General features: G+C 44.5%; 1 protein-coding gene across 5 annotated transcripts in view; it reads left to right on the forward strand.

Annotated features, from left to right (window-relative positions):
- HPF1 (histone PARylation factor 1) overlaps positions 1 to 19,371 on the forward strand; it is a 36,762-nt gene that overhangs the window by 6,585 nt on the left and 10,806 nt on the right. For 4 of the 5 annotated variants that reach the window (XM_081332673.1, XM_081332675.1, XM_081332672.1 and 1 more), the window contains exons 3-6: positions 6,331 to 6,490; positions 13,186 to 13,372; positions 14,367 to 14,465; positions 14,808 to 14,912. In XM_081332673.1, coding sequence (XP_081188799.1) covers positions 6,331 to 6,490; positions 13,186 to 13,372; positions 14,367 to 14,465; positions 14,808 to 14,912 — 551 coding nt within the window. The remainder of the gene's footprint in view (positions 1 to 6,330; positions 6,491 to 13,185; positions 13,373 to 14,366; positions 14,466 to 14,807; positions 14,913 to 19,371) is intronic. The other variant, XM_081332674.1, reaches the window with a different exon arrangement.

Consider the following 19,371-nt stretch of genomic DNA (forward strand, 5'->3'; position numbering starts at 1 on the left):
GTAACTTCCTTTGCCTTGCAATCCATGAATTCACATGAAAGATTTTGTCTATATTTCCCACAATTTCAGCTGCTGACTGTCCCAGTACCCCTTCCAAAGCCTCAGAGACAATCTGCTTCAAATCTTCTTTAGGATTCTCTTTTAAGCCTCTGATTCTGATAGCAAACTCCATCTGGTGGTACTGGACCAAGGTCAAGTCGCTGTCCATTTTATCCACCACATTTTCAGTCTCTAACACTTTTGCTTCTAATCTGGAATTATTTTGGCTAAGATCTTCCATTCTTTCGTCCAAGCGTTCAATACATAAAGCCATACCTTGAAGTGCAGGCAAGATGTCTGCCCTCATTTCTGTGAACTTCTCCTCCAGCTTTTCATCCATCTTTTCATCTATAATATCTGCTATTTGTTGTGAATGCTTTTCCAAAGCATCCTGTAAGTCTTTAACTATCAATGCTGGAGCAGGTGCAGGAGGCAATAAAGCTTGCAGCGAGGACTGTTGCACCGGGGAAGCCCCCGCACTCCTGAGAACTTTGGAAGATTTAGCCGCCATCTTCCCCCACTTTCACTTGTTACGCACTTTCACTTTCAGAGTCTATCAAATCCGTTGAGCTAGAGAACAAAAATCCACTTTCACCTTGATCTCCTGTATTGCTCTGCCTGCGTCTTCGCACTCCAAAGTCCTTTCTGCTGGCAGGGGTGGTTGCTAACGCTTTGTTCTGCTCCCAAAAACACGGGGCAGAAACGCTGCGCAGCCCGGAGCAAACCCAGGCTTCGGGGGGGCTCAATCCTTCAGCCGCCCGAACTTAAAGCTCAGGTGGCCCCGGAGAGCTCAACCCCTACCTGGGTACTCACCCCCTCCTCTTCTCCCGAGGAGGGGGCTTCCGAACCGCCGAAACAGCTGATCGGCGCTGTTTTCGGCGGTTCTACGAAGCCGTGGACGGGACAGCCTAGAAATGGCTGTCTTCAGCGTCGCGTCACCACCGGAAGTCCGAGATGGGAATTCTTTATATAGGATTGAAATGTAACTCTGTTAGATCCTGTCTTGTATTGCCACAATTGATCTCATCCTAGTAAACCTTTCCTTTTTGGACAAATTTGCATCCAAGAGTTCTTATTTCCTAAGATGTGGATTGAGGTGGGTCCTGACAGTAGACGGGATCTGCTATAAGAGTCAACCTGGAAGGGAAAACCTTACTGGGGGACTTTTCAACAAATACAATGTCTGGCGACGAAGCAAGAGAGGAGGGAAGTCCCATGGAGAGTGAGTCTTCCCCCCGAATGGAATCCCAGAGACGATGGGAAGCTGAAGCGGCATATTTCCCCGGGGAAGAAGCGATGGAGCAGTACGACCGAAACCCCGGTGGTCGATGGGCGTTGGAAGGAAAGGTGAGTGGGAAAAGGCATCGAGAGAAGTGACCCTGAGACGGAGTGACCACCAACCGGAATGGAGGCAAGAGATGGAGAGCTCCCTGCACGCCAGTGAGGAGGAGCGGATCCTGGAAAAAGCCATTGATCTGATGAAAGCAACCCTGAGTTCACTAAGGGAGGAGAGAGCTGAAAACTGCAACCGAGGCAGCGCCTGGGGCCGCAACTGGAAAGGTAACGGAGGGGATCCAGCACCTGAAACCCCCGGGGCCGTCCAATAGAACAGGAATTGCTGCCTCAGCAGTACCCCCCCCCCAGAACCACAGACGGGGACCAGGATGAGAAGCGATACCAGCCGCGGCACAGACAACACTCCAGCCAAAGACTTCCGCCCCTGGAAGTCAAATTCAAGGGGGAGCCATCACGACTGGGAACACAAAGAGGAACACATCAACCTAGTCAGAGCAGTCCTGAAAAAGTTGCGAGCTGCCCACCTATATGCTAAACTATCAAAGTGCGTATTCCACCAGGAAAAAAATTGACTACCTGGGATATCGCATATCCCCAGAGGGCATTGAAATGGACCCTGAGAAAGTCAGGGCAGTATTAGAGTGGGCACCCCCCCCCCCGCACATGGAAGCAATTGCAAAGTTTCCTGGGGTTTGCAAATTTCTACCGCCAATTCATCCCTACATTTGGCCAAATAGCCATGCCCCTGACAAACTTGTTGAAAACGAAAGGGGGGTCTCCCATGAAATCCAGCCAGCCTGTAAAGTGGACAATGGAGTGTCAAGCAGCATTTGAGAGGCTAAAGAGACTTTTTTCTGCTGAACCTGTCCTAAAACACCCAGATCCGGACAAACCTTTTGTAATACAGGCAGATGCGAGCGATGTAGCGGTAGGAGCCGTACTATTACAAGAAAATTATGGGGGGACGTTGCAACCATGTGCATACACATCCAGAAAACTCACAAACAGAACAACGTTGGCCAATATGGGAAAAGGAGGCATTCTTGTTGAGGTGGGCATTACTAACATGGCGCCAATTTTTAGAAGGAAATAAAATACCTTTCAAGGTCTGGACAGACCACAAGAATTTGGAAGCACTAAAAACGCCCAGGAAGCTCACTCCTAAGCAAGCCCGCTGGTTCCAACATTTTCACCGATTCAATTTCACTCTCAAACACTTACCAGGGGGAAAGAAATTCCTGGCAGATGCATTATCCCGCATGCCCCAATATAACAGCACAAGAGTTACTGACTTTAAACCACTTGTGCCAGAACAACAACTGGCAGCACCAGTCACCAACCAGGGCACAAGAAAAAATGAAGCTGAAGGCAGATAGCCAAACTGGAATAGAATTCAGGAAGCCTTTGGAAAGTGATGAATGGTTCCAGAAAAATAGACATGTGTGCACAATTAAAGATGGACTGCCATGGGTGGGGGGAGAAGCTATATATACCTGCCACACAGAGAATCAATTTCATGCAACTGTGCCATGATACAAAATCAGCAGGACACTTTGGCTTTGTAAAAACCTTACACTTAACTAAAAGGCAATTTTGGTGGCCATCTATGAAAAAGGACATAGAAAGCTATGTGGGTAGCTGTCAAATTTGCGCGATGGCCAAAAGACTTCAAGGGAAACCGTCAGGTCTGTTACAACCGGTGGCGAACCCCTCAGCCCCATGGAAAGAACTAGCCATGGATTTTATCGTAGAACTGCCAGAAAGTAATGGAAACACCGTAGTCTGGACTGTCACAGATCTGTTCTCTAAGCAAGTACATTTCATACCTTGCCAAAAAATCCCGACTGCAAAAGCATTAGCAAAACTTTTTGTACAGCATATTTACAGATTGCACAGGGTACCACAACGCATCATATCTGATAGAGGGGTGCAATTTACGTCAGCATTTTGGAAAGAATTTTTATCCCTCTTAGTAACCACCAAAGGACTGTCATCTAGTCACCACCCTCAGACGGACGGGGCTTCTGAACGACTTAACGCTGTACTTGAACAATATCTAAGATGCTTTATTAATTTTCAGCAGACTGACTGGACGGACCTATTGCCTTTCGCAGAAGTAGCATATAATAATGCAGTCCACTCAAGCACAGGTTACACCCCTTTTCAAGTAGCTACAGGCCAGAGTTTCAACCCAATACCAGAACTAACCCCAAAAGAACCGGTCATTCCTGAACTGAAGGAATGGATTGCTCAATTACAAAATACCTGGCCAATTGTTAGGAAAGCGTTGGAAGATGCCAGAAAAGCATACAAGACACAGGCAGACAAAAAAAGAACCGATCCCACACCATTCAGGGTAGGAGAGATGGTATATTTATCCACAAAATACCTGAAATCACTCCAACCCTGTAAAAAACTAGGACCAAAGTATATTGGACCCTTTCCAATTAAAAGAATCATAAACCCAGTAACAGTTGAATTAGAACTACGCAAAAATCTTAGATGAATACACCCAACCTTTCACTGCAGTCTAATAAAGAGAGAACAACAATCACCCCTATGAACAAAAATCCCACCACCACCACCCCCCATCATGGTGGAAGGAGAACAACATTTTGAAGTGAAAGAAATCTTAGATTCCAGAAAACACCATGGAACGATACAATATTTAGTGGCATGGAAACACCTCCCCTCCTCAGAGAATGAGTGGGTTAACAAACTCCATGTTAAAGCACCAAAGTTGCTTAAGAGGTTTCATACAGAATATCTGAACAAACCAGGCTAACATTTATATTCTTTTCCCCGCAGATGGACCCATCTTTTTTCTGAAAGGAGAGCCGATTGTCAGAATCCATTTATATCACATTTCATAAATGCATAGGTAGAATATTGTGCTTATTCTGGGGATTCTGCCATCTCTCCGAGGGGGGGGAGAGGATGGTTACTCAGATTGCAATAGGCTGTCTTCAAACACCAGGGAAGCTTTTGATCTGGGGGGGACGGAGAGAGAGAGATCTGGATCGCATCTCCATTTACAACTGAAAAAGAAGAAGCAATAACAATAAACACAAGGAGAGTTCCCTTTCCCACAAAAAGGCCTGACACCTAAGTAAATAATGGGAGCCTGACCAAATGGATGAGGGGAGGGGGTTGAAATGGGAATGCTTTATATAGGATTGAAATGTAACTGTTAGATCCCGTCTTGTATTGCCACAATTGATCTCATCCTAGTAAACTTTTCCTTTTTGGACAAATTTGCATCCAAGAGTTCTTATTTCCTAAGATGTAGATTGAGGTGGGTCCTGACAGTATCTCCCATCCTCAGGATCTTTGATACAATAACAAATGTTATTAATTCATGCAAAGTGTTTTGGTCTCATCACTTGTTACTTAGAAGCAGGGATTTCCTAGGGTAGAACTTCCTTTAACTTAGCATATTTTTTCTTAGTTTGAATCTGTAAACAGTTGCACATAAACAATATGGAGAATTATATATTCACTTTGCTGCTTATTTACTTCTATTGCATTAACGTCTGTAGTCATGAAATGCTTTGAAAGATTGGTTCTCCAACATCTTAGGACATGCCTCCCACTGGACTTCGATAAACATCAATTTGCCTACAGGGGAAATAGGTCGACAGATGATGCCATAGCTACTGCTTTACACTCTGTAGCAAGTCATCTCGAGAGACCTGGAAATTATGTCAGGATGCTTTTTGTTGACTACAGCTCGGCTTTCAACACCATTTTGCCGAGCATTCTCATCGAGAAGCTGACTGACTTGATATTCTCCCCCGCCATCTGCGATTGGATTCAAGACTTTCTTAGGGATCTGTTATAAACAGGGTCGGGTCTGCTTTGTCCACCCCCCTGAAGCTTTGCACCAGCACACCACAGGGCTGTGTGCTTAGCCCCTACCTGTACTCTTTATACACTTATGATTGTGTATCATCTGACCCATCCACTGCGATAATTAAGTTCGCAGATGATACAACTGTGGTGGGTCTTATTACAGGTGGGGATGAGACAGCATATAGGGCGGAGGTACAAAAACTATCCATATGGTGTAGTAACAACGACTTGCACCTAAACATTGGCAAGACAAAAGAGATGGTGTTAGACTTCCGGAGAAAAAAGGAGGAACCTGCCCCACTTTACATCAGGGAGGACTGTGTGGAGAGAGTTTCCTCCTTTAAATTTCTGGGAGTCTACCTCTGTTAAGATCTGACCTGGAAAGTTAACACAACCCAGGTGGCTAGAAAGGCCCAACAGAGGCTTCACTTTCTTAGGGTCTTGCGGAAGAACAGGGTAGAACAACGGCTAATGACCCTCTTTTACCGGTGTACTATAGAGAGCATCCTCTCGTATGGTATTGTGGTTTGGTATGCTGGTCTGGCAGCCGTGGACAGGAAAGTATTACAGAGGGTAGTGAGCACAGCACAAGACATTGTGGGCTGTCCCCTGACACCACTGGATGACATCGCCAGGGCTCGTTGCCTTGGAAGAGTGAGGAAGATTCTCAGGGATGACTCACACCCTGGACGGTATCTCTTTACTCTCCTACCATCCGGTAGGAGATATAGGAGCATAGCCAGCCATACCAACAGGCTGAAAAATAGCTTTTATCCGTGGGCTTTTAGGCTTTTAAATGGGATATAATCTCTGTGAACTTATGCAGAATTGACTTGGGAGGCCGGTGTGTGGTGTAGTTGGTTCATATGGTGTGGTAGGATGGAGGGTTTGTTGTCACTGTGTGTTGGGGGTAGAGAGCACGGGGGAAGGCTCAGCTAATCTCAATGTACACATGTTGTACTTTGACAATAAAGGTTTATTATTGTTGTTGTTGTTATTATTATTTATTCTTACTGCACCACTTTATTTGCTACAGATCAGAAGTTAGCCCACAGATTACATTCGACTTTTGGCTTCTTTTCTTTGTCTTAAAATGATATATGTATGATCTTATTTCTTCCTTGATTTTATGTTTACTGGTAGGGTGAAAGCATTAAAAAAGTAAAAAATGTACAAGCTGGCACAGCAGATGTCTCTGATTGTATTCGCCAAGAAATTGAAAGCTGTTACCGGCTCAAGATGCCTGAAGACTTCTATCATTTCTGGAAATTCTGTGAGGAATTGGAACCTGACAAGCCATGTGGTAGGTCTTAAATGTTTATCTTCTTTATATGAGTGCTTTTGTGTGGGTAGATATATATATAAATAAATATATTTTTGTGTTTGTGTGCAATTTTATTTTAGGAATAACAGTATCTTCAAAATTCCGATATTTATTTTAGAAATTTATAAGGCTACCCATTTGTATAATGATTTTGGGTGGCATACAGTAAAAGTAATACAATTAAAATAAACAAGTGTACCCCCACCCCCCTCCAGAAAAGGGGACATTAACATACAAACTTGCCAGCCACTGTAACCCAATTCTTATGGAAAGAACCAGGTTTTCAATGCTCTTTTGAACATAACTAGGGTGGAGACAAGATGGAAGGGAGGGAATAGTTCTCTAGAAAGCAGCTGTTGTGACCAAGAAGGTACACTTCTTAGGTCCCATCAAGTGACATAGTTTAATTGATGGGATCTGGGACATGTCAACTGTGCCTGATTGGCTCACTTGACTTCTTCCTGTCAATACATATTGGACTTGACCACAAAGAACAGAGGGAAACCACCATAACACTGTGTCTTTCAGTCCCTTCTGGTGGGTTAGAAGAATGCTATGGTTGATATTGTGGTTTGATATTATTTAATATAACTAGTAGTCCTTTCCACATGTAATATAAAATGTATTTAGCCTTCACTTTTTTGGCTTATTTCTAATACTCACCATCCCATGTCAGTCAGCATGTTCAGTTCTCTGAGGCAGAATCCCATTTGGGGATTTTTTATATATATATAAAAGGTAAAGGTTCCCCCGCACATGCGTGCTGGTTGTTTCCAACTCTAGGGGCTGGTGCTCATCTCTATTTCAAAGCCGAAGAGCCAGTGCTTGTCCGAGGATGTCTCCGTGGTCATGTGGTCGGCATGACTAGACGCCAAAGGCGCACGGAACACTGTTACCTTCCCACCGTAGTGGTCCCTATTTTTCTAGTTGCATTTTTACGTGCTTTCAAACTGCTAGGTTGGCAGAAGCTGGGACGAGTAACAGGCGCTCACTCTGCTACACGGCACTGGGGATTCGACCCACCAAACTGCCAACCTTCTGATCGACAAGCTCAGTGTCCTAACCCACACTGAGCCACCGCGTCCCATAGATAGATGATAGATAGATAGATAGATAGATAGATAGATAGATAGATATAGATAGATAGATATGATATAGATATAGATATAGATATAGATATACACATACATACATACACACTTCTCCCAGAAGAACGAAGCTGAAGCCACCAGCCTGAGGATGACGGATGAGATTTCGTCGAAACGTTGCCCTGATACCTCCAATTCTACGTGGAAAAAAACCCGAATGACCAAAGATCTGTATATATATATATATATATATATATATATATATATATATATATACAAGGGACGCGGTGGCTCAGTGGGTTAGGACGCTGAGCTTGTTGATCAGAAGGTCGGCAGTTTGGCGGGTCGAATCCCGAGTGCCGCGTAACAGAGTGAGCGCCTGTTACTCGTCCCAGCTTCTGCCAACCTAGCAGTTCGAAAGCACGTAAAAAGGCAAGTAGAAAAATAGGGACCACTACGGTGGGAAGGTAACAGCGTTCTGTGCGCCTTTGGCGTCTAGTCATGCCGGCCACATGACCACGGAGACGTCCTCGGACAAGCGCTGGCTCTTCGGCTTTGAAACGGAGATGAGCACCGGCCCCTAGAGTCGGAAACGACTAGCACACATGTGCGGGGGAACCTTTACCTTTACCTTTATATATATATAAAACCCGAATGACCAAAGATATATATGTGTGTGTGTGTGTGTGTGTGTGTATGTATGTGTATGTATGTGTATATGTGTATATGTGTATATGTGTATATATATATATATATATATATATATATATATATATATATATATATATATATATATATATATATATATATATATATATATATATATATGTATGTATATGTATATATGTATATAATTTAATTTAATTTAATTTTAATTTTATTAAATTTATATACTGCCCTTTCCCGAAGGACTCAGGGCGGTTTACAGGGTATTTAAAATCAAACAGTACAAAATACAAAAATTAAAAAACAATTTAAAAAGATTAAATTATCCCTTAACTAAAAACCTCAGTTAAAAATTCTCAGCCTGGGCCGGAGAGCTCAAAGAGCCAGGTCTTCAGGTCCCGGCGTAATGAACGAATGTCAGGGGCGGTCCTAAGCTCCACGGGCAGCTGGTTCCAGAGGGCAGGCGCACCCACCGAGAAGGCCCTCCCCCTGGGTGTTATCCGCCGGCAATCTTTTACCGGCGGCACCCTGAGAAGACCCTCCCTGTGTGAGCGCACTGGACGAAGGGAGTTTGATGCTGGCAGGAGGTGTTCCCTCAAATATCCCGGACCCAAGCCATTTAGGGCTTTATAGGTCATCACCAGCACCTTGAATCTCACCCGAAGGGCAACCGGAAGCCAATGTAGCTCGCGGAGTAGAGGTGTTAAATGGGAGTATCGGGAGGCCCCCATCACTACTCGCGCGGCCGCATTCTGCACCAGTTGAAGCCTCTGGGTGGTCCTCAAGCGCAGCCCCATGTAGAGAGCGTTTCAGTAGTCTAAACGGGAGGTCACGAGCGCATGAGTGAATGTGCGTAGGGCATCTTGGTCCAGGTAGGGTCGCAACTGGCGCACCAGGCGAACCTGGGCAAAAGCCCCCCTGGTCACGGCTCCTATATGATCTTCAAAATTGAGCCGCGAATCCAGGAGGACGCCCAAGTTGCGAGCCCTATCAACGGGGGGGTAACACCTCACCCCCCCATCGTTAGAGATGGAATAGTCTGGTTGACCCGAGATGCCGGTATGCACAGCCACTCAGTCTTGGCAGGATTGAGACGAAGCCTGTTTCTCCCCATCCAGACCTGGACCGCCTCCAGGCAACAGGACATCACGGCGAGGGCATCGCTGGGTTAGTTCGGGGTGGAAAGAAAGAGTTGGGTATCATCAGCGTACTGATGATACCCCACCCCGAAACCACGAATGACCTCACCCAGTGGCTTCATATAGATGTTGAACAGGAGGGGAGAGAGAACTGACCCCTGAGGAACTCCACAAACGAGAGGCCTCGGGGCGGATCTCTGCCCTCCTGTCAACACTGACTGCGAACGACCCAGGAGATAGGAGGACAACCACCGTAAAACGGTGCCTCCCACTCCCAACCCCCTGAGGTGTCGCAGTAGGATATCATGGTCGATGGTATCGAAAGCCGCTGAGAGATCTAATAGGACTAGGACAGAGGAGCAACCCCTGTCCCGAGCCCGCCAGAGATCATTCACCAGCGTGACCAATGCTGGGCCTGAAACCCGATTGGTACGGGTCCAGATAATCAGTTTCCTCCAGGAACAGAGGAAGCTGATGCGCCACCACACTCTCGACAACCTTCGCCAGAAAGCGAAGGTTGGAGACTGGACGATAGTTATTTAAAACAGCCGGGTCCAGGACAGGCTTTTTGAGGAGGGGTCTCACCACCGCCTCCTTCAAGGCGGTGGGGAAGACACCCTCCTTCAAAGAAGCAGTTATTACTGCCTGGAACCAGCCTCGTGTCCCCTCCCGGGCCGCATAAACCAGCCAGGAGGGGCACAGATCCAACAAACAGGTGGTGGAGCTCAGCCTCCCTATGATCCTGTCCACATCATCAGGGGAAACAGGATCGAACTCAGTCCAGATAACATGCTCAAGACCGTCTGATTCCTCCACGTCAGACTCCGCCCAGTCAGAGTCCAAACCGACCCGGATCTGAGCGATTTTGTCCGTCAGATGATGACTAAACTCCTCGGCCCGTCCCTGCAAGGGATCCTCCCTCACCTCCTGGTTAAGAAGGGAGCGAGTCACCCTAAACAGGGCAGCCGGGCGATTATCTGCGGACGCGATGAGGGCAGCGAAGTAATTAGCCCTCGCCGTCCTCATCGCAGCAAGATAAGACCTTATAAAGGTTCTTAACTGCAATCGGTCAGATTCAGAACGGCTGGACCTCCAACCGCTCTCTAGACCCCGTCTCCGACGCTTCATCTCCCGGAGCTCCGCAGAAAACCATGGAGCCCAACGGGATCTGCGCCGGGTCAGAGGTCGCAAGGGTACAACACAGTTGAGTGCCTCAGTGGCCGCCCTTTCCCAGGCATCCACCAAGGCATCAGCTGGGCTGTGAGTGAGGGCGATAGGTATAGACCCAAGCGCCATCTGGAACCGTTCAGGGTCCATTAGGCGCCTGGGGCGGAACCATCTAGTTGGTTCAGTAACCCCACGACGGGGAGTGGCATAACGGAAGACCAGCCGCAGGAGATGATGATCGGACCATGTCAGGGGAGTAACAACCGGTAAACCCCCTCCCAAATCATCCAACCACTGCCCAGACAGGAACACCAGGTCGAGAGTGTGACCCCCCACATGGGTCGGGCCTTGAATTACCTGGGTCAGGTCCATGGCCGTCATGGAGGCCATGAACTCCTGGGCTAGCTCCGATGACCCTCCCAGGGAAGGCAGGTTGAAGTCTCCCAGCACTATAAGCCTGGGGAACTTCACCGCCAACCCTGAGAGGGTGTCGAGCAGCTCAGGCAGAGCTGTTGCCACACAGCTGGGCGCCAGGTATGTAAGCAACAAGCTCATCTGAACCCGAGAACCACATCTCAGGAGGAGGGACTCACTCCCCCCAATCTGGACAATGGTGGTCTCCCGCGGACATAAAGTCTCCCTGATAACCACCACCACCCCACCGCCCCTACCCTGAGCCCGTGGCTGGTGTAGCACACGGAAACCTGGGGGGCATAACTCAATCAGAGGGACCCCTCCCTCCGAGCCCAACCAGGTTTCCGTAATGCATGCCAGATCCACGCGTTCCTCCTCGATCAAATCTCGAACGAGGGGAGCCTTATTAACAACGGATCTGGCATTAAGGTATATATATATATATATATATATATATATATATACACACACATACATACTGTATATGTGTGTGTGTGTGTGTGTGTGTATTTTTTTTATTTATTTTTTAATCCCATTTATATCCCACCCTTCTCCGAAGACTCAGGGCGGCTTACAATTCTAAAGCACAAATCAATGTATGTATGTATGTATATGTATATATGTATGTATGTATATATGTATATATTTATTTATTTTATTTTAATTCCATTTATATCCCGCCCTTCTCCGAAGACTCAGGGCGGCTTACAAGCTTAGCAGTAGCCTTCATTCTATGTATATGCCTGCTTATTAGGGCTTTCATACACCCCCCAAGCGGCATTATTACAAAGTCAGCTTAATTGCCCCCAACAATCTGGGTCCTCATTTTACCTACCTCGGAAGGATGGAAGGCTGAGTCAACCTTGAGCCTGGTGGGATGCGAACCTGCACTAATTGCAGGCAGCTGGTGTTACTTAAGGAGGCATTAGCCCACTGCTCCACCAATATATACACACACACACAATATGTACATACACACACACACATATACATATACATATACGAGCAGTGGGCTAATGCCTCCTTCAGTAACACCAGCTGCCTGCAATTAGTGCAGGTTCGCATCCCACCAGGCTCAAGGTTGACTCAGCGTTCCATCCTTCCGAGGTAGGTAAAATGAGGACCCAGACTGTTGGGGGCAATAATAATGGGGACTTTGTAATAATAATGGGAACTTTGTAATAATGCCGCTTGGGGCCCCCCGAAAGCCCTAATAATAAGCAGGCATATACATATAATGAAGGCTATTGCTAAGCACATTGATTTGTGCTTTACATTGTAAGCCGCCCTGAGTCTTCGGAGAAGGGCAGGATATAAATGGGATTAAAATTAAAATTAAATTAAAAATTAAAAATATATATGTGTGTGTGTGTGTGTGTGTGTGTGTGTATATATATATATATGTGTGTGTGTGTGTGTGTGTGTGTGTGTGTACACATATATGTGTGTGTGTATGTGATGTGTATATGTATATATGTATGTATGTGTATGTATATCTATATGTATGTATGTATGTATGTATGTATGTATTTACTTTACCAGTCTTTTAGTTCTTCCAAGATGGCTGAACTATAACTCTGCATGGACAAAGCAATTTTGGTTTTTTAAGGATTTGATCCTAATCTTTGAGAACAGAGAGAATTATAGATAGGTATTTTTTAAAAGCATACATTATATGAAAACAATAACTGTTTTGCATATTCAATATATTTAATTTTATGTATTTAAAACTGACTGTAGGAAACATAATAATCAAACCCAGAACTTTTCATGTAATTTAGATCAGAGATCCAATACTTTTGTTTTAGTTAGAAAGTCTTTATTTTCTCCAACCTTTGTGTAACATGACCAGGAGGTAATTATGTTAATTGAAGTTTGTTTTTGCCTTGACTGATGGTTCTATATGTTATTTTCATTGTTGGTTGTGTTTTATACTGTAACTGTTTAACTGCCCAGGGTCAGTGTGGTGAGCTAGGCAGCTAAATAAATTGAATAGAATAATTAAATAGTACTTTATTTTGTGAGCTTAATGAGAAAGTGAATCCAAAGCAAGTGTTAGATGCAACCCTTCCATTAATCCTAGAAGCAGAAAGGATTGTGGCCAAATAAGTAAAAACAATAGCACCTTTTAAATAATTTTAAATATATATTTGGTGTGGACACTTATTATCATGAAACAATAGGTTTTTTTGTGTTGTAGATGCTCTCAAATCAAGTATTGGACTTCAGCTTGTTGGACCATATGACATTCTTTCTGGAAAACACAATACTAATAAATCAAGAGAAATAAATTTTAATCTTCACTGGAGATTTTTTTATGATCCTCCTGAATTTCAGACAATTGTTGTTGGAGACAGTAAAACACAATTTCATATGGGATATTTTAGGTAAGAAATACCTTGGCCCCTGAAGAGGAGATATAATTCTTTAATGTTCTTCTTCCTGCTGTTGCCTTAAAACAATGAGCAGGGCATTACTGGGATTTCCTTTCTAAGATCTTTTCATTCAGCAGGATATAAAGTTGAAAAACATTTCTAACATAATTTTTTTGAGATAATCAAAGCCTGTGTTGTCTGTCTTGGTGTGACATTAGGATGTTTAATTCATATGTACTTGCCAAGAATATTTTGGAATAGAATAAAAGGCATTTTGCCTTTGGGAACTTTTGATTTATTTTCCCAGTGAATTTAGAGTTGGTATCTTCAAAATCTATTGTATGTTTGCTAGATTGTATTTTTTATCATCCAGTTTTGTCTTAGACAACCTAGCTTACAAAGTTCATTTTACTGTTTTAAAAAAGATTTTTTCTTTTACAAATTTAGAATTATTCAATACAATTATTATACTGACTTCATTATACAAAATGTTTATAATGTAGAGGCATTGCAGATGTATGTTTGTAAAATTTCTTCTCCATATAAAGTTATGTTTTCCAATGTAGTGAATTGCACAGCTTTCACTTATATTGTCTTTATATTTTTAATTAAGACTGTGCCATAATTTTTGATAAAATTTGTGATCTTATTAGATGCATTTTAAATTTATAGTCTAGTCATCCTTCTGACAATGCTGATCCAGCTGTGTTAGGGGTAGTCAGGTAGATTTCATAAAGTAATCATCTGATCTTGAAGCAATTTATGATGTCCTAATTGGAATCTCATGTCTGAAACATGAAATATTTACAGTTTGAAAAAATAATTTAAAAATTGTCAGTTTGAAGGGTAGGTCTTGCATATATCCAGAGTTGATATGTGATTTATCTTTTTAAATATTTTTACGGGTAGGAAAAATAGTGTTGAAAAATCTCTCTACATTAACGTAGCTGCTTCAGCTCTAATTCTTAAAATGTGTTCAGTTCTAAATATCTTGTATATTTTATAGGGATATACCAGATCAACTGCCAGTGTGGGTTGGTGAAACCGAAACCCAGAAAGGCTGTACAATTTATCAAGTTGGTGACAATATATTTGCCGCTATAAAGTAAGAATTTAATATTTTCATCCTTTAAAAAGAGGTTAATTTGGAAATAGCACTCTCAGTTTGCAAGGGATTGTTTTTTCCCTTTTACTCACATATAGTAGCTCTGTACCATTTGAATTAGAAAAAATACACTCCTTGCCACTTCAGTACATGATTTTGTGGGAGGAGTACTGGGATGAAGCTTATTCTTGTCCTCTTTTAAAACTGTTTAAATATAAGTTACTGTTAATCCTGTAAATCCTTGTAAAAAAGTTTGTTGTAATATAGTCCCTGTTTATGAAAGTCAAAATCTAGTCTCATGATCCAGAAAAAGTTGCTGCACTTCTGTTTTATTTATGACAGGAATTTGTACTTGTGTCAGGACCTACTTCAAGCCCACATCTTAAGAAAGCAGAACTCTTGGAAACAGTTTCTTCCAAGCAGGAAAGGGAAGATAACATCAATCAGGTTCCGTTTGCAGAATGATCATTCCACAGCTCTTTACACCTCCTTTTGAGGGCAGAGAAATAAACCAGATCCCGGAGTTTTGTATGTCTTCCCCCCCTTTTTTTTCCCTAGCTGCCTGGTAAGAGAGAAGAAGTTCAGAGAGATGCATAGTATAGGAGGCAATTTGTTACATTGTAATGGATAGCAGACACAGGCGAATAAACAAAAGGTTACATAGTGGTTAATAGAGGAAGTGAAAGCAATAAAATCTGCATGCATATCCCCTCTCCCCCTTGGGGGTATGGCAGAATGCAGGGAAAGGTGGGATTTGGTTTTAGATCAGAGGAGATAGTTAGAAATGAAATATAAATCGATTCTGACATCCTGCCCCCCCCCCTTAAAAATAGGACAGATCCACCTGTAGAGGAAAAAAATAGAGGTTAGTCTAGCTTGTTGGGATATTCTGAATGAAACTTCTTTAGCAGTTTCGGTGCTCTGATGTGACATTTATGGACCCACTCGTTTTCTGAGAAAGGAAGGTGTTTCCATGGTACTAGGTATTGAGTTGCTCCATGATACTTCCTAGAATCTAGGATTTCTTTTATCTCGAAGTGTTGTTCTCCTTCAACCATGATTGGAGGTGGTGGTGGGGATTTTTGGCCGTAAGGGTGACTGTTGTTCTCTTTTCAGCAAACTGCAGTGAAAAATTGCGTGGATTTGCCTAAGATTTTTGGGTAGTTCTAATTCTACTGTTACTGGATTTATGATTCTTTTAATTGGAAAAGGTCCTATATGTTTTGGTCCAAATTTTTTACAGGGCTATAGTGATTTTAGGTATTTTGTAGATAAATATACCATTTCTCCTACACTGAATGGTATGGGTTTGACTCTCTTTTTGTCTGCTTGTGCTTTGTATCCTTGCCTAGCTTCGTCTAAGGCTTTACTAGCAATTGGCTAGGTGTAGTTGTGCAATCCATTTTTTCAGTGATGGGATTTCCAGTTCATTCTGGATTAGTACTGGCATAGGGTTGAAACTTTGACCGGTGGCTATTAATAATAATAATAATAATAATAAGTTGGAAGGGACCTTGGAGGTCATCTAGTCCAACCCCCTGCTCAGGCAGGAAACCCTATACCATTTCAGGCAAATGGCTGTCCAGTCTCTTCTTAAAAACCTCCAGTGTTGGAGCATTCACCACCTCTGGAGGCAGGTTGTTCCACTGGTTAATTGTTCTAACTGTCAGGAAGTTTCTCCTTAGTTCTAGGTTGCTTTAAAAGGGAGTGTGCTTGAATGGACTGCGTTATTGTAAGCAACTTCTGCGAAAGGGAGTAGGTCTGTCCAATTTGTCTGCTGGAATGCTCAAGTACTGAGTTAGAACATTCTGATTGGCTGTTACATTGAGGATGATGACTAGATGAAAGTCCCTGAGTGGCTCCTAAGAGGGATAAAAATTTTGACATAAACTGCACTCCCTATCAGATATGATGTGTTGGGGTGCCCCATGCAGTCTGTAGATATGCTGCACAAATAGTTTCACTAAGGTTTTGTGCACCCCGTATGCCTCTTTTTCCCACACGGCCCAGCACTGTTCCATTTCAGTGAGTTTCTTGGACGTGTATGCGCACGGTTGCAATATCCCTTCGTTGTTTTCTTGTAATAGTACAGCCCCCACTGCCACATCGTTTGCATCTGCCTGTATTACAAAAGGTTTATCGATGTCTGGGTGCCTCAGTACTGGTTCAGCAGAAAACAGTCTCTTTAACCTCTCAAACACCGCTTGGCATTCCATTGTCCATTTTAGTGGCTGGCTAGGTTTCACTGAGGATTCTCCCTTCGTTTTTAGTAAGTTTGTGAGGGGCAGGGCTATTTGGGCAAATGAGGGGATGAATTGGTGATAAAAATTTGTGAAACCCAGGAAACTTTGCAGCTGCTTCCTTATGCAAGGTGGTGCCCATTCTAGTACTGCCCTGACTTTCTCGGGGTCCATTTCTATACCCTGCGGGGATATGCAATACCCCAGGTAATCTATTCTTTCCTGGTGGAATTCGCATTTTGATAACTTGGCATATAGGTGGGCAGCCCGCAATTTTTTTAAGTCCACTCTGACTAGGTTGACATGCTCCTCTTTGGACTTGGTGAAGATAAGGATGTCATCTAGATAAACCAGGACCCCCTTAAATAGGTGCTCCCTTAGCACTTCATTGATTAATTGTATAAATACTGTGAGGGGTCCTTGTAGTCCATACGGCAAAACTTTGAATTGGTAGCATCCCATTGGACAATTAAATGTGGGCTTCCATTCATCCCCTTCCTTGATCCTAATGAGGTAGTACGCTTCTCTTAGGTCTAGTTTGGTAAAAATCCTTCCTTTCAATAGGTGGGATAACATGTCCTTTATGAGGGGTAGGGGATACAGATTACTTTCACTAATCCATGCACAAATGCAAAGTGCCGTCCTTCTCCCTAAAGATGACCGGGGTGGCCACTTTGGGTTTGACAGGTTCAATAAATCCCCTTTCTAGGTTTTTATTTATGAATCTTTTCATTTCCTCCTTCTCTTTAGGGCTCATGGAGTACAGTCTGGGCTTCAGGAGTTTTAGCCCCAGGTTTGATTTCTATAGCACAGTCCGTGGGTCGGTGAGGAGGGAGCTCATCTGCCCGTTCCTCGCTGAAGACTTCAGCAAGGTCCCGGTATTCTTTCAGTATTTCTGGTAACCCCTTCTCTTCTCCCACTGATGCTTTCTCTGCTTCTACAGTTGGTGGGGGCCTTTGGGGTGTTAGGTTCACACGATCCCCCTCCGGGAAATTGAGCTCTGCCGTCCTCCAATTTACCCAGGGGTTCCATTTCTTTAACCATTCCAGCCCTAAAATCATTGGGCATTCCATGCCTGGGGTCACTACAAATGTTATATCTTCCTCATGGTTCCCCAGGGACTGGTGGACTGGTAAAGTGGCTAGGGTAGCTTGCACCCCCCCCCCTGCTATGGACCCATCTAACTGGCCAAATAAGATTGGTTGCTTTAGTCTCCTCACCAGAATGCCTAGGTTCCCCACTAGCGTCAGGCTAATGATGCATCGGGTGTAGCCAGAATCTGTTAAGGGCTTCACTTTGACAGCTTTGTGCATGGAGGGAGATAATATAATTACTGTCTTGAGGATGGGTGGAATGGATCCATTTACCAAGGGTTCGCCCTCCGAGCTTTTGTCCGAGGTGCCCACTGCCCCTGCGGTGTAGGCTGGAGTTCCCTCCCCTCATTTGACAGGGGTTGGAGATTCCACAACCTCTATTGCCCTCATGGCGGGTTCTTTTGGTTTGGCTGGGGACTTTCCTGATTTTCTGGCCGGTGATGGATCTGCTTTGCGCTGAGGGGCTTTTGAGCAGCATTCTAAGGCACGATGCCTCTCTCTCCTGCATTTGAAACAGCCCATTGACTTCTTGGCCATGGCCAATGGTTTCGCTGGCTTGTGCGTCGGCTCAGGAGGCAAGCGAACACCATGGTTTTCCTTGGCGGTGCCTCTTCAGTAGATCGATCTCTGCTTCCTCTGCCAGGACGTACCATTCATCGAGTTGGCTTGGGTCCCCTCGAGGCAGGCAAGCATCTTACAGGTTGTAGTTTAGGCCATCTTTGAAATAGCTAAGGAAAATGTCTTCCGGAGAGTTCAGCTTGTTGGCAAGGGCCCAGAATTCTTGTGTATATTTGGCTACCGGGTATTCTGTCCTCTCCCACTGAGTAGCCTCAAAGAGGCTCAAAGGTCCAACAGAAGCCAAACATAAGGTGAACAAATGAAAACTGGACTTCTAACAGTTAACCAATGTTGTAATTACCGGGCAATGTTCCCAGGTTCTTGGCAGACAGCCAGCAGCTTCAGAGCCTAGATACAGACAAGCAAACACGCTACAAAACTCAAATGCCAACAAATTTTCCACCACGCCTGACCTGCGCAGCCACACCCCTTTTATACTCTGTAGGGTGTGGCCCTATGTCTCCCAGCCATGCCTCTTGGGACATTGCAACAATTGCTGCTGTTGTTGACGACGTATTCTACGTCTCTCCCTTGCATCCAAAAGGGGCTCTTTCTCAGTGCTGCCGGCCTCTGCCTGCTGTTCTGCCTCCCCCTTTGTTTGGCTGGGGTCCATAGGCACGTCAGCCACAGTCAGTTCTTGCTGACTCACCAAGTGAGGCGGCCCCTGCAGCACGCCGCTCATGCCAGCTTCCTCCTCCTCCAACTCATCCTCCGAGTCGGTATGCCACGATAAAGCACCCTCCGGGGCTGGGCTCACAACACCGGGCGTCTGCCCTGCCTCACTGTTTTGATTCTCTCCCAGGCCTGGCGATCAGCCAGGGAATCCTCGAATTGCCTTCTCAGAGAGGACATGAAACGGTTGAAGTCGTTGAGCTCTGGGGTGTTGGAATCATGCAGGTTCACCACCTAGTCTGTGGCCGGTCCGTCCAGGGCAGATTGCACGATACGGATGCG

This window comes from Vipera berus, assembly GCF_964194415.1.
Source record: "Vipera berus genome assembly, chromosome: 7".
In the NCBI taxonomy this organism is placed as follows: Eukaryota; Metazoa; Chordata; class Lepidosauria; order Squamata; family Viperidae; genus Vipera; species Vipera berus.